The following is a 23,793-nucleotide window of genomic DNA, read 5'->3' on the forward strand; positions in this document are numbered from 1 at the left end:
CGCGGAGCTAAGATTTCGGCCGGAATTTTGCGTTCTGTTGTGACAAGTAAAATGCGCGCGTCTCCCTAAGGGCAAAGACTCTGCGGTTGGCGGCATAGAAATAGTGCTCAGGTTTACAGTCACGATTGGGCGGTACTATGGGTCGACCCTCACAAAGGCGATTGGGTGCGGCAGTGGAACTGCGAGGCCCGGCGAGCCAACCCAGGTGAGGGTCAGCGTCACCCATAGCCACCTACGTTTTTGGTGGCTAACAGCTTGGTGGGCAGTGCAGCGTTCGGGTTGCGGGTAGAAATGGCGCCTTGGCGCCATGTGCAGAATGTAAGAGGCCTGTAATGATTTTCTCTGGTCTTCTATATATACAAACTGTTGGGTTAAATGGACGTCCACGGGAGTGTGGCAGGGAAATTGCAGTGTGTAACGGAACTATGTTGTGCGGTGATGATTTAAGTTTTGTTGGTTTTGAATTCTTCTCTAGTTAGAGTAAAAGGATGTGAAATGAGTGGTCAATTGAATACAGAGGCCAGAGGGTGGGGTCTGGTACAAAGCCAAATAGGCCACTAAGGTAAAAAGTAGAGCGCGCTGCGCAGAAATCCACCAGAATACATGATGGTATGCCCTCAGCTGTCACTCTACCCCCCCAGCAAGCTGGGTACTCATTGCACCGACCTCGGAAGGATGGAAGGCTGAGTCGACCCTGAGCCGGCTACCTGGCCTATGCGGGGTTTGAACCCTCATACTTCAGGTCGTGAGCGAGAGCATGCACGGCCACTGCCCTAATGCTCTGCGCCACACGAGGCTCACGATGTAACTAGGTGTCGGTTTACGGCTATAATCCTGGTTCAGTGTCTAGCTTGGAAACGAGATGCCATATAGACAGGCCTGGAGGCTCTGGTACCCTGCTGTACCGCCTCTAGCTTGGATACAAGATGTGCTACGGTGTGGTGGGGCATGGATGCTGTAGTGCCAAGTTGGGCCACCTCTTGCTTAGATTCAGGATGTGATACGAGCGGGCATGGAATCTCTAGTGCCCTGCTGGGACACTCCAGCTTTCATATAAGATGTGATACGGGGGTGGGAGAAGGGGAAGGTGGCTCTAGTAGCCTGTTTCACCGCCTTTAGCTTGGATACAAGATTTGATACCGGGGGGCATGGATGCTCTAGTGCTAAGCAGGGCCACCTTTTGCTTGGATGCAAGATGTGATACGGGCTGGCATGGACTCTCTAGTGCCCTGTTGCTCCAGCTTTCATTGAAGATGTGATACGGTTGGGCATGGAGGCTCCCGTTCACTGTTGTACCACCTCTGACAGCTGAGCTGTCATCAGCTCCCTTCCGACAATGCTTTCAGTTTTCAGGCCCCGTAAGGTGTTACACCCCTGGGGTTCAGCTGCAGCACCACCGGCCGCACTGTGTTCTAATGCCAATTTGGAGCCATTACCCTGGGCGCGGGCCTATGGCTGCTTTGAGATGCCCATAATGAATCGCCTTGCGGGTGGTGCTACACTAACCATAAAGCTACAGTGCCAGTCAATCACAGCGCTTGCTTAGTGACGTATGCAAAGGAGCTGGTGGAATAAGCGGATAGGCAGGTGACAAAGCCACTGTTTTTCCAATGGCAATCTCTTAGCGGTTAATTTCGGTTGGCTCTTTCAGGGTTTTCAGCACGCGGAGCTAAGATTTCGGCCGGAATTTTGCGTTCTGTTGTGACAAGTAAAATGCGCGCGTCTCCCTAAGGGCAAAGACTCTGCGGTTGGCGGCATAGAAATAGTGCTCAGGTTTACAGTCACGATTGGGCGGTACTATGGGTCGACCCTCACAAAGGCGATTGGGTGCGGCAGTGGAGCTGCGAGGCCCGGCGAGCCAACCCAGGTGAGGGTCAGCGTCACCCATAGCCACCTACGTTTTTGGTGGCTAACAGCTTGGTGGGCAGTGCAGCGTTCGGGTTGCGGGTAGAAATGGCGCCTTGGCGCCATGTGCAGAATGTAAGAGGCCTGTAATGATTTTCTCTGGTCTTCTATATATACAAACTGTTGGGTTAAATGGACGTCCACGGGAGTGTGGCAGGGAAATTGCAGTGTGTAACGGAACTATGTTGTGCGGTGATGATTTAAGTTTTGTTGGTTTTGAATTCTTCTCTAGTTAGAGTAAAAGGATGTGAAATGAGTGGTCAATTGAATACAGAGGCCAGAGGGTGGGGTCTGGTACAAAGCCAAATAGGCCACTAAGGTAAAAAGTAGAGCACGCTGCGCAGAAATCCACCGGAATACATGATGGTATGCCCTCAGCTGTCACTCTACCCCCCCAGCAAGCTGGGTACTCATTGCACCGACCTCGGAAGGATGAGTCGACCCTGAGCCGGCTACCTGGCCTATGCGGGGTTTGAACCCTCATACTTCAGGTCGTGAGCGAGAGCATGCACGGCCACTGCCCTAATGCTCTGCGCCACACGAGGCTCACGATGTAACTAGGTGTCGGTTTACGTCTATAATCCTGGTTCAGTGTCTAGCTTGGAAACGAGATGCCATATAGACAGGCCTGGAGGCTCTGGTACCCTGCTGTACCGCCTCTAGCTTGGATACAAGATGTGCTACGGTGTGGTGGGGCATGGATGCTGTAGTGCCAAGTTGGGCCACCTCTTGCTTAGATTCAGGATGTGATACGAGCGGGCATGGAATCTCTAGTGCCCTGCTGGGACACTCCAGCTTTCATATAAGATGTGATACGGGGGTGGGAGAAGGGGAAGGTGGCTCTAGTAGCCTGTTTCACCGCCTTTAGCTTGGATACAAGATTTGATACCGGGGGGCATGGATGCTCTAGTGCTAAGCAGGGCCACCTTTTGCTTGGATGCAAGATGTGATACGGGCTGGCATGGACTCTCTAGTGCCCTGTTGCTCCAGCTTTCATTGAAGATGTGATACGGTTGGGCATGGAGGCTCCCGTTCACTGTTGTACCACCTCTGACAGCTGAGCTGTCATCAGCTCCCTTCCGACAATGCTTTCAGTTTTCAGGCCCCGTAAGGTGTTACACCCCTGGGGTTCAGCTGCAGCACCACCGGCCGCACTGTGTTCTAATGCCAATTTGGAGCCATTACCCTGGGCGCGGGCCTATGGCTGCTTTGAGATGCCCATAATGAATCGCCTTGCGGGTGGTGCTACACTAACCATAAAGCTACAGTGCCAGTCAATCACAGCGCTTGCTTAGTGACGTATGCAAAGGAGCTGGTGGAATAAGCGGATAGGCAGGTGACAAAGCCACTGTTTTTCCAATGGCAATCTCTTAGCGGTTAATTTCGGTTGGCTCTTTCAGGGTTTTCAGCACGCGGAGCTAAGATTTCGGCCGGAATTTTGCGTTCTGTTGTGATAAGTAAAATGCGCGCGTCTCCCTAAGGGCAAAGACTCTGCGGTTGGCGGCATAGAAATAGTGCTCAGGTTTACAGTCACGATTGGGCGGTACTATGGGTCGACCCTCACAAAGGCGAGGGGGTGCGGCAGTGGAGCTGCGAGGCCCGGCGAGCCAACCCAGGTGAGGGTCAGCGTCACCCATAGCCACCTACGTTTTTGGTGGCTAACAGCTTGGTGGGCAGTGCAGCGTTCGGGTTGCGGGTAGAAATGGCGCCTTGGCGCCATGTGCAGAATGTAAGAGGCCTGTAATGATTTTCTCTGGTCTTCTATATATACAAACTGTTGGGTTAAATGGACGTCCACGGGAGTGTGGCAGGGAAATTGCAGTGTGTAACGGAACTATGTTGTGCGGTGATGATTTAAGTTTTGTTGGTTTTGAATTCTTCTCTAGTTAGAGTAAAAGGATGTGAAATGAGTGGTCAATTGAATACAGAGGCCAGAGGGTGGGGTCTGGTACAAAGCCAAATAGGCCACTAAGGTAAAAAGTAGAGCGCGCTGCGCAGAAATCCACCGGAATACATGATGGTATGCCCTCAGCTGTCACTCTACCCCCCCAGCAAGCTGGGTACTCATTGCACCGACCTCGGAAGGATGGAAGGCTGAGTCGACCCTGAGCCGGCTACCTGGCCTATGCGGGGTTTGAACCCTCATACTTCAGGTCGTGAGCGAGAGCATGCACGGCCACTGCCCTAATGCTCTGCGCCACACGAGGCTCACGATGTAACTAGGTGTCGGTTTACGTCTATAATCCTGGTTCAGTGTCTAGCTTGGAAACGAGATGCCATATAGACAGGCCTGGAGGCTCTGGTACCCTGCTGTACCGCCTCTAGCTTGGATACAAGATGTGCTACGGTGTGGTGGGGCATGGATGCTGTAGTGCCAAGTTGGGCCACCTCTTGCTTAGATTCAGGATGTGATACGAGCGGGCATGGAATCTCTAGTGCCCTGCTGGGACACTCCAGCTTTCATATAAGATGTGATACGGGGGTGGGAGAAGGGGAAGGTGGCTCTAGTAGCCTGTTTCACCGCCTTTAGCTTGGATACAAGATTTGATACCGGGGGGCATGGATGCTCTAGTGCTAAGCAGGGCCACCTTTTGCTTGGATGCAAGATGTGATACGGGCTGGCATGGACTCTCTAGTGCCCTGTTGCTCCAGCTTTCATTGAAGATGTGATACGGTTGGGCATGGAGGCTCCCGTTCACTGTTGTACCACCTCTGACAGCTGAGCTGTCATCAGCTCCCTTCCGACAATGCTTTCAGTTTTCAGGCCCCGTAAGGTGTTACACCCCTGGGGTTCAGCTGCAGCACCACCGGCCGCACTGTGTTCTAATGCCAATTTGGAGCCATTACCCTGGGCGCGGGCCTATGGCTGCTTTGAGATGCCCATAATGAATCGCCTTGCGGGTGGTGCTACACTAACCATAAAGCTACAGTGCCAGTCAATCACAGCGCTTGCTTAGTGACGTATGCAAAGGAGCTGGTGGAATAAGCGGATAGGCAGGTGACAAAGCCACTGTTTTTCCAATGGCAATCTCTTAGCGGTTAATTTCGGTTGGCTCTTTCAGGGTTTTCAGCACGCGGAGCTAAGATTTCGGCCGGAATTTTGCGTTCTGTTGTGATAAGTAAAATGCGCGCGTCTCCCTGAGGGCAAAGACTCTGCGGTTGGCGGCATAGAAATAGTGCTCAGGTTTACAGTCACGATTGGGCGGTACTATGGGTCGACCCTCACAAAGGCGAGGGGGTGCGGCAGTGGAGCTGCGAGGCCCGGCGAGCCAACCCAGGTGAGGGTCAGCGTCACCCATAGCCACCTACGTTTTTGGTGGCTAACAGCTTGGTGGGCAGTGCAGCGTTCGGGTTGCGGGTAGAAATGGCGCCTTGGCGCCATGTGCAGAATGTAAGAGGCCTGTAATGATTTTCTCTGGTCTTCTATATATACAAACTGTTGGGTTAAATGGACGTCCACGGGAGTGTGGCAGGGAAATTGCAGTGTGTAACGGAACTATGTTGTGCGGTGATGATTTAAGTTTTGTTGGTTTTGAATTCTTCTCTAGTTAGAGTAAAAGGATGTGAAATGAGTGGTCAATTGAATACAGAGGCCAGAGGGTGGGGTCTGGTACAAAGCCAAATAGGCCACTAAGGTAAAAAGTAGAGCGCGCTGCGCAGAAATCCACCGGAATACATGATGGTATGCCCTCAGCTGTCACTCTACCCCCCCAGCAAGCTGGGTACTCATTGCACCGACCTCGGAAGGATGGAAGGCTGAGTCGACCCTGAGCCGGCTACCTGGCCTATGCGGGGTTTGAACCCTCATACTTCAGGTCGTGAGCGAGAGCATGCACGGCCACTGCCCTAATGCTCTGCGCCACACGAGGCTCACAATGTAACTAGGTGTCGGTTTACGGCTATAATCCTGGTTCAGTGTCTAGCTTGGAAACGAGATGCCATATAGACAGGCCTGGAGGCTCTGGTACCCTGCTGTACCGCCTCTAGCTTGGATACAAGATGTGCTACGGTGTGGTGGGGCATGGATGCTGTAGTGCCAAGTTGGGCCACCTCTTGCTTAGATTCAGGATGTGATACGAGCGGGCATGGAATCTCTAGTGCCCTGCTGGGACACTCCAGCTTTCATATAAGATGTGATACGGGGGTGGGAGAAGGGGAAGGTGGCTCTAGTAGCCTGTTTCACCGCCTTTAGCTTGGATACAAGATTTGATACCGGGGGGCATGGATGCTCTAGTGCTAAGCAGGGCCACCTTTTGCTTGGATGCAAGATGTGATACGGGCTGGCATGGACTCTCTAGTGCCCTGTTGCTCCAGCTTTCATTGAAGATGTGATACGGTTGGGCATGGAGGCTCCCGTTCACTGTTGTACCACCTCTGACAGCTGAGCTGTCATCAGCTCCCTTCCGACAATGCTTTCAGTTTTCAGGCCCCGTAAGGTGTTACACCCCTGGGGTTCAGCTGCAGCACCACCGGCCGCACTGTGTTCTAATGCCAATTTGGAGCCATTACCCTGGGCGCGGGCCTATGGCTGCTTTGAGATGCCCATAATGAATCGCCTTGCGGGTGGTGCTACACTAACCATAAAGCTACAGTGCCAGTCAATCACAGCGCTTGCTTAGTGACGTATGCAAAGGAGCTGGTGGAATAAGCGGATAGGCAGGTGACAAAGCCACTGTTTTTCCAATGGCAATCTCTTAGCGGTTAATTTCGGTTGGCTCTTTCAGGGTTTTCAGCACGCGGAGCTAAGATTTCGGCCGGAATTTTGCGTTCTGTTGTGATAAGTAAAATGCGCGCGTCTCCCTAAGGGCAAAGACTCTGCGGTTGGCGGCATAGAAATAGTGCTCAGGTTTACAGTCACGATTGGGCGGTACTATGGGTCGACCCTCACAAAGGCGAGGGGGTGCGGCAGTGGAGCTGCGAGGCCCGGCGAGCCAACCCAGGTGAGGGTCAGCGTCACCCATAGCCACCTACGTTTTTGGGGGCTAACAGCTTGGTGGGCAGTGCAGCGTTCGGGTTGCGGGTAGAAATGGCGCCTTGGCGCCATGTGCAGAATGTAAGAGGCCTGTAATGATTTTCTCTGGTCTTCTATATATACAAACTGTTGGGTTAAATGGACGTCCACGGGAGTGTGGCAGGGAAATTGCAGTGTGTAACGGAACTATGTTGTGCGGTGATGATTTAAGTTTTGTTGGTTTTGAATTCTTCTCTAGTTAGAGTAAAAGGATGTGAAATGAGTGGTCAATTGAATACAGAGGCCAGAGGGTGGGGTCTGGTACAAAGCCAAATAGGCCACTAAGGTAAAAAGTAGAGCGCGCTGCGCAGAAATCCACCGGAATACATGATGGTATGCCCTCAGCTGTCACTCTACCCCCCCAGCAAGCTGGGTACTCATTGCACCGACCTCAGAAGGATGGAAGGCTGAGTCGACCCTGAGCCGGCTACCTGGCCTATGCGGGGTTTGAACCCTCATACTTCAGGTCGTGAGCGAGAGCATGCACGGCCACTGCCCTAATGCTCTGCGCCACACGAGGCTCACGATGTAACTAGGTGTCGGTTTACGTCTATAATCCTGGTTCAGTGTCTAGCTTGGAAACGAGATGCCATATAGACAGGCCTGGAGGCTCTGGTACCCTGCTGTACCGCCTCTAGCTTGGATACAAGATGTGCTACGGTGTGGTGGGGCATGGATGCTGTAGTGCCAAGTTGGGCCACCTCTTGCTTAGATTCAGGATGTGATACGAGCGGGCATGGAATCTCTAGTGCCCTGCTGGGACACTCCAGCTTTCATATAAGATGTGATACGGGGGTGGGAGAAGGGGAAGGTGGCTCTAGTAGCCTGTTTCACCGCCTTTAGCTTGGATACAAGATTTGATACCGGGGGGCATGGATGCTCTAGTGCTAAGCAGGGCCACCTTTTGCTTGGATGCAAGATGTGATACGGGCTGGCATGGACTCTCTAGTGCCCTGTTGCTCCAGCTTTCATTGAAGATGTGATACGGTTGGGCATGGAGGCTCCCGTTCACTGTTGTACCACCTCTGACAGCTGAGCTGTCATCAGCTCCCTTCCGACAATGCTTTCAGTTTTCAGGCCCCGTAAGGTGTTACACCCCTGGGGTTCAGCTGCAGCACCACCGGCCGCACTGTGTTCTAATGCCAATTTGGAGCCATTACCCTGGGCGCGGGCCTATGGCTGCTTTGAGATGCCCATAATGAATCGCCTTGCGGGTGGTGCTACACTAACCATAAAGCTACAGTGCCAGTCAATCACAGCGCTTGCTTAGTGACGTATGCAAAGGAGCTGGTGGAATAAGCGGATAGGCAGGTGACAAAGCCACTGTTTTTCCAATGGCAATCTCTTAGCGGTTAATTTCGGTTGGCTCTTTCAGGGTTTTCAGCACGCGGAGCTAAGATTTCGGCCGGAATTTTGCGTTCTGTTGTGATAAGTAAAATGCGCGCGTCTCCCTAAGGGCAAAGACTCTGCGGTTGGCGGCATAGAAATAGTGCTCAGGTTTACAGTCACGATTGGGCGGTACTATGGGTCGACCCTCACAAAGGCGAGGGGGTGCGGCAGTGGAGCTGCGAGGCCCGGCGAGCCAACCCAGGTGAGGGTCAGCGTCACCCATAGCCACCTACGTTTTTGGGGGCTAACAGCTTGGTGGGCAGTGCAGCGTTCGGGTTGCGGGTAGAAATGGCGCCTTGGCGCCATGTGCAGAATGTAAGAGGCCTGTAATGATTTTCTCTGGTCTTCTATATATACAAACTGTTGGGTTAAATGGACGTCCACGGGAGTGTGGCAGGGAAATTGCAGTGTGTAACGGAACTATGTTGTGCGGTGATGATTTAAGTTTTGTTGGTTTTGAATTCTTCTCTAGTTAGAGTAAAAGGATGTGAAATGAGTGGTCAATTGAATACAGAGGCCAGAGGGTGGGGTCTGGTACAAAGCCAAATAGGCCACTAAGGTAAAAAGTAGAGCGCGCTGCGCAGAAATCCACCGGAATACATGATGGTATGCCCTCAGCTGTCACTCTACCCCCCCAGCAAGCTGGGTACTCATTGCACCGACCTCGGAAGGATGGAAGGCTGAGTCGACCCTGAGCCGGCTACCTGGCCTATGCGGGGTTTGAACCCTCATACTTCAGGTCGTGAGCGAGAGCATGCACGGCCACTGCCCTAATGCTCTGCGCCACACGAGGCTCACGATGTAACTAGGTGTCGGTTTACGTCTATAATCCTGGTTCAGTGTCTAGCTTGGAAACGAGATGCCATATAGACAGGCCTGGAGGCTCTGGTACCCTGCTGTACCGCCTCTAGCTTGGATACAAGATGTGCTACGGTGTGGTGGGGCATGGATGCTGTAGTGCCAAGTTGGGCCACCTCTTGCTTAGATTCAGGATGTGATACGAGCGGGCATGGAATCTCTAGTGCCCTGCTGGGACACTCCAGCTTTCATATAAGATGTGATACGGGGGTGGGAGAAGGGGAAGGTGGCTCTAGTAGCCTGTTTCACCGCCTTTAGCTTGGATACAAGATTTGATACCGGGGGGCATGGATGCTCTAGTGCTAAGCAGGGCCACCTTTTGCTTGGATGCAAGATGTGATACGGGCTGGCATGGACTCTCTAGTGCCCTGTTGCTCCAGCTTTCATTGAAGATGTGATACGGTTGGGCATGGAGGCTCCCGTTCACTGTTGTACCACCTCTGACAGCTGAGCTGTCATCAGCTCCCTTCCGACAATGCTTTCAGTTTTCAGGCCCCGTAAGGTGTTACACCCCTGGGGTTCAGCTGCAGCACCACCGGCCGCACTGTGTTCTAATGCCAATTTGGAGCCATTACCCTGGGCGCGGGCCTATGGCTGCTTTGAGATGCCCATAATGAATCGCCTTGCGGGTGGTGCTACACTAACCATAAAGCTACAGTGCCAGTCAATCACAGCGCTTGCTTAGTGACGTATGCAAAGGAGCTGGTGGAATAAGCGGATAGGCAGGTGACAAAGCCACTGTTTTTCCAATGGCAATCTCTTAGCGGTTAATTTCGGTTGGCTCTTTCAGGGTTTTCAGCACGCGGAGCTAAGATTTCGGCCGGAATTTTGCGTTCTGTTGTGATAAGTAAAATGCGCGCGTCTCCCTAAGGGCAAAGACTCTGCGGTTGGCGGCATAGAAATAGTGCTCAGGTTTACAGTCACGATTGGGCGGTACTATGGGTCGACCCTCACAAAGGCGAGGGGGTGCGGCAGTGGAGCTGCGAGGCCCGGCGAGCCAACCCAGGTGAGGGTCAGCGTCACCCATAGCCACCTACGTTTTTGGTGGCTAACAGCTTGGTGGGCAGTGCAGCGTTCGGGTTGCGGGTAGAAATGGCGCCTTGGCGCCATGTGCAGAATGTAAGAGGCCTGTAATGATTTTCTCTGGTCTTCTATATATACAAACTGTTGGGTTAAATGGACGTCCACGGGAGTGTGGCAGGGAAATTGCAGTGTGTAACGGAACTATGTTGTGCGGTGATGATTTAAGTTTTGTTGGTTTTGAATTCTTCTCTAGTTAGAGTAAAAGGATGTGAAATGAGTGGTCAATTGAATACAGAGGCCAGAGGGTGGGGTCTGGTACAAAGCCAAATAGGCCACTAAGGTAAAAAGTAGAGCGCGCTGCGCAGAAATCCACCGGAATACATGATGGTATGCCCTCAGCTGTCACTCTACCCCCCCAGCAAGCTGGGTACTCATTGCACCGACCTCGGAAGGATGGAAGGCTGAGTCGACCCTGAGCCGGCTACCTGGCCTATGCGGGGTTTGAACCCTCATACTTCAGGTCGTGAGCGAGAGCATGCACGGCCACTGCCCTAATGCTCTGCGCCACACGAGGCTCACGATGCAACTAGGTGTCGGTTTACGTCTATAATCCTGGTTCAGTGTCTAGCTTGGAAACGAGATGCCATATAGACAGGCCTGGAGGCTCTGGTACCCTGCTGTACCGCCTCTAGCTTGGATACAAGATGTGCTACGGTGTGGTGGGGCATGGATGCTGTAGTGCCAAGTTGGGCCACCTCTTGCTTAGATTCAGGATGTGATACGAGCGGGCATGGAATCTCTAGTGCCCTGCTGGGACACTCCAGCTTTCATATAAGATGTGATACGGGGGTGGGAGAAGGGGAAGGTGGCTCTAGTAGCCTGTTTCACCGCCTTTAGCTTGGATACAAGATTTGATACCGGGGGGCATGGATGCTCTAGTGCTAAGCAGGGCCACCTTTTGCTTGGATGCAAGATGTGATACGGGCTGGCATGGACTCTCTAGTGCCCTGTTGCTCCAGCTTTCATTGAAGATGTGATACGGTTGGGCATGGAGGCTCCCGTTCACTGTTGTACCACCTCTGACAGCTGAGCTGTCATCAGCTCCCTTCCGACAATGCTTTCAGTTTTCAGGCCCCGTAAGGTGTTACACCCCTGGGGTTCAGCTGCAGCACCACCGGCCGCACTGTGTTCTAATGCCAATTTGGAGCCATTACCCTGGGCGCGGGCCTATGGCTGCTTTGAGATGCCCATAATGAATCGCCTTGCGGGTGGTGCTACACTAACCATAAAGCTACAGTGCCAGTCAATCACAGCGCTTGCTTAGTGACGTATGCAAAGGAGCTGGTGGAATAAGCGGATAGGCAGGTGACAAAGCCACTGTTTTTCCAATGGCAATCTCTTAGCGGTTAATTTCGGTTGGCTCTTTCAGGGTTTTCAGCACGCGGAGCTAAGATTTCGGCCGGAATTTTGCGTTCTGTTGTGATAAGTAAAATGCGCGCGTCTCCCTAAGGGCAAAGACTCTGCGGTTGGCGGCATAGAAATAGTGCTCAGGTTTACAGTCACGATTGGGCGGTACTATGGGTCGACCCTCACAAAGGCGAGGGGGTGCGGCAGTGGAGCTGCGAGGCCCGGCGAGCCAACCCAGGTGAGGGTCAGCGTCACCCATAGCCACCTACGTTTTTGGGGGCTAACAGCTTGGTGGGCAGTGCAGCGTTCGGGTTGCGGGTAGAAATGGCGCCTTGGCGCCATGTGCAGAATGTAAGAGGCCTGTAATGATTTTCTCTGGTCTTCTATATATACAAACTGTTGGGTTAAATGGACGTCCACGGGAGTGTGGCAGGGAAATTGCAGTGTGTAACGGAACTATGTTGTGCGGTGATGATTTAAGTTTTGTTGGTTTTGAATTCTTCTCTAGTTAGAGTAAAAGGATGTGAAATGAGTGGTCAATTGAATACAGAGGCCAGAGGGTGGGGTCTGGTACAAAGCCAAATAGGCCACTAAGGTAAAAAGTAGAGCGCGCTGCGCAGAAATCCACCGGAATACATGATGGTATGCCCTCAGCTGTCACTCTACCCCCCCAGCAAGCTGGGTACTCATTGCACCGACCTCGGAAGGATGGAAGGCTGAGTCGACCCTGAGCCGGCTACCTGGCCTATGCGGGGTTTGAACCCTCATACTTCAGGTCGTGAGCGAGAGCATGCACGGCCACTGCCCTAATGCTCTGCGCCACACGAGGCTCACGATGCAACTAGGTGTCGGTTTACGTCTATAATCCTGGTTCAGTGTCTAGCTTGGAAACGAGATGCCATATAGACAGGCCTGGAGGCTCTGGTACCCTGCTGTACCGCCTCTAGCTTGGATACAAGATGTGCTACGGTGTGGTGGGGCATGGATGCTGTAGTGCCAAGTTGGGCCACCTCTTGCTTAGATTCAGGATGTGATACGAGCGGGCATGGAATCTCTAGTGCCCTGCTGGGACACTCCAGCTTTCATATAAGATGTGATACGGGGGTGGGAGAAGGGGAAGGTGGCTCTAGTAGCCTGTTTCACCGCCTTTAGCTTGGATACAAGATTTGATACCGGGGGGCATGGATGCTCTAGTGCTAAGCAGGGCCACCTTTTGCTTGGATGCAAGATGTGATACGGGCTGGCATGGACTCTCTAGTGCCCTGTTGCTCCAGCTTTCATTGAAGATGTGATACGGTTGGGCATGGAGGCTCCCGTTCACTGTTGTACCACCTCTGACAGCTGAGCTGTCATCAGCTCCCTTCCGACAATGCTTTCAGTTTTCAGGCCCCGTAAGGTGTTACACCCCTGGGGTTCAGCTGCAGCACCACCGGCCGCACTGTGTTCTAATGCCAATTTGGAGCCATTACCCTGGGCGCGGGCCTATGGCTGCTTTGAGATGCCCATAATGAATCGCCTTGCGGGTGGTGCTACACTAACCATAAAGCTACAGTGCCAGTCAATCACAGCGCTTGCTTAGTGACGTATGCAAAGGAGCTGGTGGAATAAGCGGATAGGCAGGTGACAAAGCCACTGTTTTTCCAATGGCAATCTCTTAGCGGTTAATTTCGGTTGGCTCTTTCAGGGTTTTCAGCACGCGGAGCTAAGATTTCGGCCGGAATTTTGCGTTCTGTTGTGATAAGTAAAATGCGCGCGTCTCCCTAAGGGCAAAGACTCTGCGGTTGGCGGCATAGAAATAGTGCTCAGGTTTACAGTCACGATTGGGCGGTACTATGGGTCGACCCTCACAAAGGCGAGGGGGTGCGGCAGTGGAGCTGCGAGGCCCGGCGAGCCAACCCAGGTGAGGGTCAGCGTCACCCATAGCCACCTACGTTTTTGGGGGCTAACAGCTTGGTGGGCAGTGCAGCGTTCGGGTTGCGGGTAGAAATGGCGCCTTGGCGCCATGTGCAGAATGTAAGAGGCCTGTAATGATTTTCTCTGGTCTTCTATATATACAAACTGTTGGGTTAAATGGACGTCCACGGGAGTGTGGCAGGGAAATTGCAGTGTGTAACGGAACTATGTTGTGCGGTGATGATTTAAGTTTTGTTGGTTTTGAATTCTTGAGCTGGAATAGGGTTTTCTCCAGCAGGCTTCAAGGTATTCTGCAGCTTTCCTAATTGTGTGGAAGCAGTATGCGCACACTGACCAAGTCAAACACAAGGTATGAATCTCATGTTAAAAATGGCTCTTCTGGCAGAGACGTCCAGACAGGCCTTTTTATTGAAAAAGGATAACACCTGCCCTTTATGGGCGTTTAACAGATTACATCACCAACATATATATATTCTTATTCGCTAGATTATACAGAGTCTCCCGCCTCCCTACCCTCCCGTCCGCCAAGGTATGGACTTTGTATTCTTTAGCATGCAGACAGCCTTAAGGAATTCTGTGTAGTTGACAAATGATGTGTTTAACTAGCTTGTGTTTGACGAGTGGAAGGGGGCCTAGATAAACACACAGTATTGACCACAGGATATACACATAACACTATAGCCCTTAACTCTTAGAGGTTTCTTGTGCAATTTCTATGTACTTAGTCAACATTAGATCAGACATCCTTCACCATCCCATTGTCTACTAAATACTATGATTAGATTGTGTGTCGATCAAACTCCAGAGTTAAAAGTCATTACAACAACAAAATACATTTGGGTTTATATAAATCAATAGACATTTTATATTAATCATGATGTCTACTACAATCCCCCCTTGAAATGTCTATTCTCTAACTTTCCCTAGTAATTCCACAATCATCTGCGGGTGACCCTCCTTGGGGTCCCAAATCTAGGCAGGCCCATCGAGCATACCAAGGTAAGCTCTCCAAGCCAACCACGGGTTCTTCACAGCCCTTGCGACTGGACCACAGCTAGCCTGGGTCCCCCGTAGTCACCGACTCGTAATTCCAAGGAGGGTGGTCTGACCCTATAACTGGAGCGCGTTGTAGGTTGGATTTAGAGTCTTCAAGGGGGTGTAGGACTTGTCCACTCCATCTGGGGATGCATCCAGTAAACTCATTGTGGGAGCGGCTTTTTCAACAGCAGTTTCACAGGTCTTTTTGACACAGGGGACAACACAGCAGGCTAGAATAGAAAAGATAATCAGTACACATAGAACAGCAATGCCTATCTGCACCAGAATTCTCTGCCACCCACTCATCCATGAAAAGTACTGGTCCCAAGGGTCAGTTATCCCTGAGTTTCTTTTTAATTCTTCCGATAGTGCAGTCAACTTTTTAATGGCAACTGTGACTTTACCCGTGGGTCCTGTATTGTCTGGGATGTAGGTACAACAAGTCTCCCCTATCATCTTACAGACACCCCCCTTCTCAGCTAAAATCATGTCTAAAGCCATTCTATTTTGAAAAGTCATAGTCGAGGCAGGTCCTAATTGGTCAGCTAGTCCCTGTAAGGCATCTCTGGTGTAATTTATAAATCGCTGCTGATTATAATAAATATAATTAATCCAGTCAACGTTTTTATTTACCGTAATGATTGGGAAAATGGACTCGAATCCAGCTTTAACTTGGTCTCTAGCTTTATACTCGTCAGGTACCCCCCTTGGCTGTCCTATGGCGTCAATGTACACGTGTAAATCGAAACTACCGCCAGGAGCCTCTCGTCTCACTCTATGATAACTATTGGGGGTAACCTCATTATCCTCAACGTTATCTGACAGGATGTGGAGGGGCATAAGGGCTTTTGCTAAGGCACACTCCCCTGTCCAATTACCTTCCAGACGGGTCCTCAACCTCATGTCTCCACAAAGCCAGTAAACGTCTCCTAAGGACTGGACCTGATTCTGCGTCCATTCCCCTCCCAGTGTACTGTAGGAGGAGCAATACCCGTTGGTGAAGTTCCCCAAAAATCTCCCCCCTTGTCGGTTTGCATAGCAGGTGTAGTTTCCGGGGTAGATTGTAATACTCTCCCCGGGGCGAGGCACTTGGGTGATTATGGGGTATTCCTTTTTCCACTTCTCACAAACAGTGTGATTGGTGGAAACGTTCGTGAAGAGACTAAGGAAACACTTTTCAACATCTACAGGGAGATTCAGTGGGACCGTCCCCAAGTGCGGTCGGGCACTACCGCACACGTAACAGTTAGACTTGTTGCTCTTGTTGGCATTGTACCTCATCCACTCTAACCAGAGATTCTGGTCAGAGTAGCCAGTCTCTACTGTCATGACGTCTTCAAAGGTAGGGTCGGCTATGGCCATCATGTTCGTCAAGGTCTTTATTTGGGGGCGCAGGGGGTTAAATATAGGCACAGGGCTAGGTGAAGGCCTCCATTCGGGAGCATCTACCATATCCCTTATTTTAAACTTCCCTAAGGGATCTGTCCTCCCGTACCGGTATGTCCCCAAACAATAAGTCCCCTCGTCTCCCGGGCTTGGATTTTCTATGGTTAGTGTAAGAACCATATTAAAGCCAAGCAACATGATGAGTTCAGCCTTCCAGTTCCCACTATCCTTATTATTTTTAAGGAGGGTCATACGACTAATTAGGGATTTCCCGCTCTTATCTTTTTTATTTATGGCACTTCGCGGTTTATAGGACCAGTCTGTTCCTGTGTTCCATCCCACTGATCCCCAATAGCGACAGTCTTCTCCCCAGACGTTATCAGTAACACAAATATATTGAATTCCCAGGGTGTACAAGTCATATAGCCAACTGGATCGGGCTAAATCCGGCCCATGGTGGGATTTTGTTTTTAGACACGGGACCACAGTACAATAGTCGAAGGAATATGTGGCCACCTGAGTGTTGGATGAGTTATACCAAAAGGTAACAGTACCCTCATATTCCTCCGACCAAGGATTCCAGTTGCCACCCTCCTCTCTCGTGATTACTGCTCGAGACCCACCTCCCACTCTGACGAGTCCCAAACAAAACAATGTCCACAGCATGACTAGACCTGGTCTCCCAGATCTGGAACTTTCTTACAGTGGGAAGCGTGGATCCAGGTGGGTCTTCCGGCTAATTTCACAGCTGTGGCAGTAGTCAGAAGCACCTGGTAGGGACCATCAAATCGAGGCTCGAGGGAGTGCTTCCTGAGGAACTTCTTGACATACACCCAATCCCCAGGCTTCAAGGTATGGGTCCCGGTGTCCGCCTCTGGATCTGGAATGGAAGAGAACACCTGTGCATGGACCCTGGTTAGTTCTTTGGCAAGGGAAGTCACATACTTAGTCAACACATCAGATTGCAGTTGTAACTGTTGGGGGTAGTAACAACCTAACCTTGGGGCTGACCCAAACAGGATTTCATAGGGGGATAGTGCGTGATCCCCCCTGGGTGTATATCTCACACTGAACAGGGCTATTGGGAGACAGTCTGTCCAGGGTAGCCCTGTTTCCTGCGTCATTTTGAGCATTTTGCTCTTTAGTGTGCCATTAAGTCTCTCTACCTTTCCACTACTCTGGGGGTGGTAAGGTGTATGGAACAGCAGACTGCTACCAAGGGCCTGCCAAATTTCTTTGGTGACGTTGGCAGTGAACGCTGGACCTTGGTCACTTTCGATGACCTCTGGGATTCCGAACCTGCAAACGAGTTCTGAGAGTAGTTTCTTAGCAGTAGTCTTTGCAGTCATATTGCTCACTGCGTATGCTTCTGGCCAGCCGGAGAAGACATCTACTACTACTAGGGCGTATTCGTATCGCCCGCTCTTTGGCATTTGGATGTGGTCAATCTGGATCCGTTGAAAGGGATACATGGGTCTGGCAAGGTGTTTTGCAGGAACCCTCTCCATACGTCCTGGGTTACATTCCGCACAAGTAACGCACGACTTACAGTATCGGTCAGTCAGAACCGAGATTCCAGGGGCCACGTAGTACTTCTGAATGAGGGCGTTCATCAGCATTTTGGATAAATGCGTGGGTCCATGAGCCCATTGTACCACTGCCGGGTACAGAGATCTTGGAAGACAGGGTTTCCTTGAGATTTGATACAGCCCTCTTCTGTCTTTGGTAGCCCCCTTATCTTCCCAGATTTTCAGCTCTTCTGGCGTAACTCTCGCCTGTGCTTCTGAAAGACTTCTTACATCTGGGGTGGTAGACACTTCTGGTCCCGTCTGAGCGACCATTTCCATTGGCTGATCCTCCACTCGAGTCTCACTTCCTTCGTCTGGACCTGCTGCTGCTTCTTTAGCTGCCTTGTCGGCTAGATAGTTCCCTCTAGCTTCTGGTGAATTTAACTTTCCGTGAGCCTTGACTTTCAGCACAGCCACTTGGGTAGGTAGAAGTAGCGCATCCATCAGTTCTCCGATAGCCTCATGATGTTTCACTGGAGTACCAGCTGTCGTCAGGAATCCCCTGGTTTTCCATATTAGTCCAAAGTCGTGTGCCACTCCAAGAGCATACCTGGAGTCCGTGTAGATATTTGCAGTCTTCCCTTTGGCCAATTTACAGGCTGAAATCAGGGCTTGCAGTTCTGCTTCTTGTGCAGACATCGTTGAAGGCAGTCTCTGAGCTTGGAGGATGGTGTCTTCCGTAGTGATTGCATACCCCGTGTGAAACCTTCCCTTGCTGTCCGCGTACCTGGAACCGTCAATAAAAATTGTAAGTTCAGGATTCTGCAGTGGGGTATCTAGGACAGTAGGTAGGTGTGAGGTTTGTTGTTTCATAAGCTCAAAGCAATCATGTTCGGGCACCCCCGGATCATTTGTTTCTTTTTCCTCTTCTGACTCTACACCCCCCTCAGGAAGTGGGAGGAGAGTGGAGGGGTTGAGTATATGGCATCGGCGTAGAGTCACATTATCCGGAAGGAGGAGCGAACATTGCAGTCTGAGGTGTCTTGCTGCCGAAAGATGTTTTGGTTGCGTTTGATTGAGGATGGCCGTAATGTCATGAGGAGCTTGAACGATCAAAGCGTGTCCCAAAACAAGGTCCGAGGTTTTGTCCAACAGGACCTGAGCAGCAAAAACGGCCCTTAGGCAGGAGGGCCCTCCTCGGGCTACTGTGTCTAGCTGTGCAGAGTAGTAGGCAACTGGCCTCATTCTGGGGCCGTGAGATTGGGCAAGGACACCCGTCGCATGTCCCTGCCGTTCGCTGACAAAAAGGTGGAAGTCCTTGTTATAGTCCGGCAGGCCCAATGCAGGGGCTGTGGAGATGGCTGTCTTCAAAAGATAGAAACTTTCAAGCGCCTCTGGTCCTAGAAGAAATGGATCCGTCTTTAAAGCATCGTACAGAGGTTGCATCAGTAGAGAGGCTTCTGGGATCCATGATCTGCAGTAGGAGATTAGGCCAAGGAAAGCCTGTAACGCCCGCGCAGAGTTTGGCACTTGTATCCTCTGGACTGCCAGTATCCGTTCGTGGGTGAGGTGCCTGGCCCCCTGCGTGATGCAGTGACCAAGGAAAACCACCGAAGTGGAGCACCACTGGAGCTTGGATAGAGATGCTTTGCAACCTTGGTCGGCCAGGAAGTAAAGCAGGCTTTCCGACGCCGCCTCAGCTGTGGGGAGGTCATCAGCGCACAGCAAGAGGTCATCAACATATTGTAGGAGAACCACCGTAGTGTGTTCAGATTGCCATGGTGCGAGGATAGACGCAATGGCTTTCGCGAACTGACTTGGAGAATTCTGGGCCCCCTGAGGCATCACGGTCCATGTATATTGCCGGCCATCATGGGTGAAGGCGAAGAGAAATTGGCAGGACGGGTCCAACGGGATGCTGAAGAAGGCATTTGCAAGATCCACGACTGTGAAGTATGTGGCGGTGGGCGGTACCCCCGCCAACAGGGTATGTGGATTAGGCACAAGGGGTGTGTCCAAAATGGTGGCCTCGTTCACTGCTCGGAGGTCCTGCACCATACGGTATTTCACTGGCATCCCCTTGGGTGTCTTCTTCTTTACTGGAAACAACGGGGTGTTGCAGGGAGATTCACAGGGTATGAGTGCCCCATTTTCCAAGAGTGCCTTCACTTGCCCTGCGATAGCCTGTGAGACGGCAATCTTGAGTGGATACTGCGGCCGACGTGGTAGGCTGGCTCCAGGTTTCAGTTTAACTACCACGGGTGGCACTCGGAGTTTACCGATGTCTTCCGGGCCTTTGGACCACAGTTTATCTGGAATTCGCTGGAGGACATCGGCCGGCACTGTATTAGGGTTTTCCGTGCTGACTGCAAGGAGTAAAGGTTCTGATGCCAGAATCATCGTATCTTCTTCTGACAAAGGCGATGATACCTTTATTCCTCCATCCTCGGTATAAGTGATGGTGGCTTGTAGCTTGGATAGCAGGTCTGCTCCCAGCAGGTTTAGCGGAGATGTCTTGTGGATCACAAACCGTGCTAACACATTAGGGAGAGAGCCAATCCGTAGGGGTTTTGAAAGGCGGTGAGAGGTAGGACGTCCTTCTATGCCCATGGTCAAGATTTCGACATTGTCCAGCAGGGTCTTGAAAGGGAAATCCGCTTCCTTAATCACACTTCTGGCTGCACCTGTGTCCAGGAGGAAGGTAGTGGGACGGCCTGCAACGGAGAGGGTAACCTGGGCTTGTGGACCCGGCAGATCAATGTTGGTATCCCGCTGAGACATGGCCATAATGGACGCAGGCTTGCCACTGTCCTATTGTAGAAGGTCAGTGGCTGGAGGAGGTGGGGGAGGAAGTTGCTCTTTGGTACTTTGGCCGGAACGTCGCCTTCTTGGAGCGCGGCAGTCACGGCGGAGGTGTCCAGGGCGACCACAATTGTAGCATGTACGCAGATCTGGTTGTCCAGGCTGTGGCACCCGAAATCTCTGCAGGGATGGGTCCTCTGCCAGCATTGCAAGTGTGTGTCCTTTTCCTTCTAGCCCCTTTGCTACCAGTAACAGCGTATCCATGGACAATGTCTTGTATTCCGGACGAGATGTGATGAGGCCTTTCCGTATGGGTTCACGAAGTCCTGTCACAAAGGCAGATGAAAGCATTTGGGCATGCGCTTTGGTTTGCGTGGAGAAGCCTAGGTCATTAAACAACTGTATCAGGCGAGTGTGGTACTTCTCCACAGATTCCCCCTTTTCCTGGGTGACGTCTTGGATGGTGGTCGCTTGATCTGCAAGACGATCCTGGGCCCACACCTTGATCTGTTCACAGAACTGGATACCGGATTCATATGTAACGTCGCTCTCCACCTTCAGTGGGTCCAGGTGCTTTTCAATCACTGGCCAGTAGGTGTCTCCTGCTTTAACTTCAGTAAGGGCCTGGAGGTCCTTCCAGGTAGCACTAAAATTCTTCTGAATTTGCACCAGTCTCCGGTAAAAAGGCATCGGCTGTCTCTCCGGGTCAGGGAGACTGGTGTTAAGGGTAGACGCCTGAGTGGGAGTAAAAGAAACATACAACACAGGAGCATCGGCTGGAAGCCGGACTCCTGCGGACTTGGGAGGCTGTTGGCTGTGGGCTAAACGTGCGGGCCCTGGCATCCGGGCCCGCTGGTCTCCACTTGCGTTAATGAAGTATTCAAGGCGGTCCTGCGCACTTCGGATATCTCTCTGTACTCCTTGGAACTCCCCCAGGAGGCTACGGGCTACATTGGCACTAGCGGGGGATGGATCTGCCCATGGATGGAGTCCGTAGCCAGGGGCAACGCTCGGGGAACCATCTTCCCCTAACATCATGAGGGGAAGGCTGCCAGAATTGAACTGGTTAGCTTGTTCTACAGTGCCTTCTAGGGATAGAGGCACAGTGTTGGATGGCACATGAAAAGAGCCATCTGCATGCAGCACTGGATACAGGGATGTCAGAGAATTAGGATTCCCGGGTGTAGCAAGATGGCCGCCGGAAGAAGGGGCAGGGCCAGGTGAGGCAAGATGGCCGCCGGAGGAAGGGGCGGGGCCAGGTGAGGCAAGATGGCTGCCAGAGGAAGGGGCGGGGCCAGGTGAGGCAAGATGGCTGCCAGAAGAAGGGGCGGGGCCAGGTGAGGCAAGATGGCCGCCGGAGGAAGGGGTGGGGCCAGGTCCTGTCCCTGATGGGGAGGGACCGGAAGTGATGTTACCGACACTAGAAGTGGACACAAAGGAAGAAGTAACATCACGGTAGGGGCGGGGCGCCCCACAATTACTGCAGACCTCACGCCATGTGGGATTTTGAACATTACAAACAAGGCAAGTCCAGCAGGAATGGCCGCCATCATAGGGAGGGGGTATAGTGGACACAAAGGCATTACACTGTTCATGATACAAGTAATACACATCCCCCCCCTCCTTTACCTCCTCCTCCACCCAACTCTGCTCGTGTATCCCTTTTGCTACTCTATACCATGCCTCAGCAGACTGCAGCACCCCCCTATCTGCCAGAGCCCCCTTTTTGTCCTTCAAAACTTTCCTCCATTGTTCTGGCTGTAATCTACCACCCCTAATCTTCTCCCATCCTGCAACTTTTCTGATCCTCTCCCATTGTTCAGCAAACTCTGCTCCCTCCCTTTCAGCAACCAAATCACAAGCTCTATGACCTTTGTCCTTGCTCACTTTGTTCCCCATTTTCTAAACCACCTGCGTCTATGCCTAACCTTCTCAATCTGCTCAACTCTATCCTACCTACCAAGTCTATCCTATCCGAAGTTTCTGGACACAGTAATGTTCCTCTTGTAAAATCTGCTTTCTTCAAATCCTTCCAATATAACCCCTCTTTCCCACTCAGATCACAATGCACATTAATTCTATAACACCGAACAAACGGTACAGACGGGATTACTGGAGAATACCCACAACGGCTCAAGGTATATGGCTCACCTACCTTAGCAACAGCCCACCCTCCACTTGTAATCCCCAACAACACTCCCTGAACACAATTTGGACAGGACATTTAACTATACAGAGACTGACGATTATATTCAGTGACCAAAGACCTCAACAGTATCCGGAGCCGTCAGCCGTCACAACGCACGGCTAAAATTCCCACGTATTCCTCCCTTTGTACAAGAGCATATACCGAGCTCAATCATACAAAAATGAATACGCGTTTTCCAAATTTACCTGCCCGCTCTCCAAGCGTATTAGAGCAACCGTGCCCTATTACCTAGGGGAGCGTGGCCCTCGGGCGTGCACCCTCAAAGCGTATAGGAACACAGACTATGTCCTGCTATACACTCGAGTCCGCCCCTCTACACACAAAAGGTTAATCCTCACAGAATTTGTCTCTTGGTCTTAGGTACACAGTCTTTAACCGTCTCAGACACAACAGCATACAGCATACAGAATACCCCTAGACAGATAATATGGTGGTTTTTCGGGTGGACAGAACTAGAGTTATTACCTGTCTTTCAGTGAAGGTCTAGTCTGGATCAGATACAGGCAGATTTAGCAGTTAGAAATCAGTTTTTACACAGGTAGATAAAGCAATCTTACCGTGTTCTGTAGTTTTTGGGCCCCTGAGTTCCGCGTGCTATCTGCCGGTCTCTATACGTTCCAGGCTGTGACCTCACAGATCCACCGCTCACCAAGGGACGACACTGAGCTGGAATAGGGTTTTCTCCAGCAGGCTTCAGGGTATTCTGCAGCTTTCCTAATTGTGTGGAAGCAGTATGCGCACACTGACCAAGTCAAACACAAGGTATGAATCTCATGTTAAAAATGGCTCTTCTGGCAGAGACGTCCAGACAGGCCTTTTTATTGAAAAAGGATAACACCTGCCCTTTATGGGCGTTTAACAGATTACATCACCAACATATATATATTCTTATTCGCTAGATTATACAGAGTCTCCCGCCTCCCTACCCTCCCGTCCTCACGTCCGCCAAGGTATGGACTTTGTATTCTTTAGCATGCAGACAGCCTTAAGGAATTCTGTGTAGTTGACAAATGATGTGTTTAACTAGCTTGTGTTTGACGAGTGGAAGGGGGCCTAGATAAACACACAGTATTGACCACAGGATATACACATAACACTATAGCCCTTAACTCTTAGAGGTTTCTTGTGCAATTTCTATGTACTTAGTCAACATTAGATCAGACATCCTTCACCATCCCATTGTCTACTAAATACTATGATTAGATTGTGTGTCGATCAAACTCCAGAGTTAAAAGTCATTACAACAACAAAATACATTTGGGTTTATATAAATCAATAGACATTTTATATTAATCATGATGTCTACTACATTCTTCTCTAGTTAGAGTAAAAGGATGTGAAAT

At 51.2% G+C, this 23,793-nt stretch overlaps 2 protein-coding genes across 2 annotated transcripts in view; one reads left to right on the forward strand and one right to left on the reverse strand.

Annotated features, from left to right (window-relative positions):
• The window catches only part of LOC136576979 (uncharacterized), a 450,480-nt gene that overhangs the window by 286,275 nt on the left and 140,412 nt on the right, over positions 1-23,793 (forward strand). The window lies entirely within an intron of this gene.
• LOC136576977 (uncharacterized) lies at positions 13,866-18,663 on the reverse strand. The gene is made up of 2 exons (XM_066576654.1): positions 16,635-18,663; positions 13,866-14,775 (listed from the first exon to the last, which is right to left on the reverse strand). Exons 1-2 carry the CDS (start codon positions 18,310-18,312, stop codon positions 14,618-14,620), a joined length of 1,836 nt encoding a protein of 611 aa, XP_066432751.1. The 5' UTR covers positions 18,313-18,663; the 3' UTR covers positions 13,866-14,617.

Source organism: Eleutherodactylus coqui, chromosome 8, assembly GCF_035609145.1.
Source record: "Eleutherodactylus coqui strain aEleCoq1 chromosome 8, aEleCoq1.hap1, whole genome shotgun sequence".
Classification (NCBI taxonomy): Eukaryota; Metazoa; Chordata; class Amphibia; order Anura; family Eleutherodactylidae; genus Eleutherodactylus; species Eleutherodactylus coqui.

Excerpts from the sequence above, each read along its gene's own strand:
- LOC136576977 (XM_066576654.1), bottom strand. The coding sequence starts at position 18,312 with ATGAAACAACAAACCTCACACCTACCTACTGTCCTAGATACCCCACTG. Across the intron at positions 14,776-16,634 it reads CTGGATCCACGCTTCCCACT|CCTGCTGTGTTGTCCCCTGT; the intron begins GTAAGAAAGTTC and ends TTTCTATTCTAG.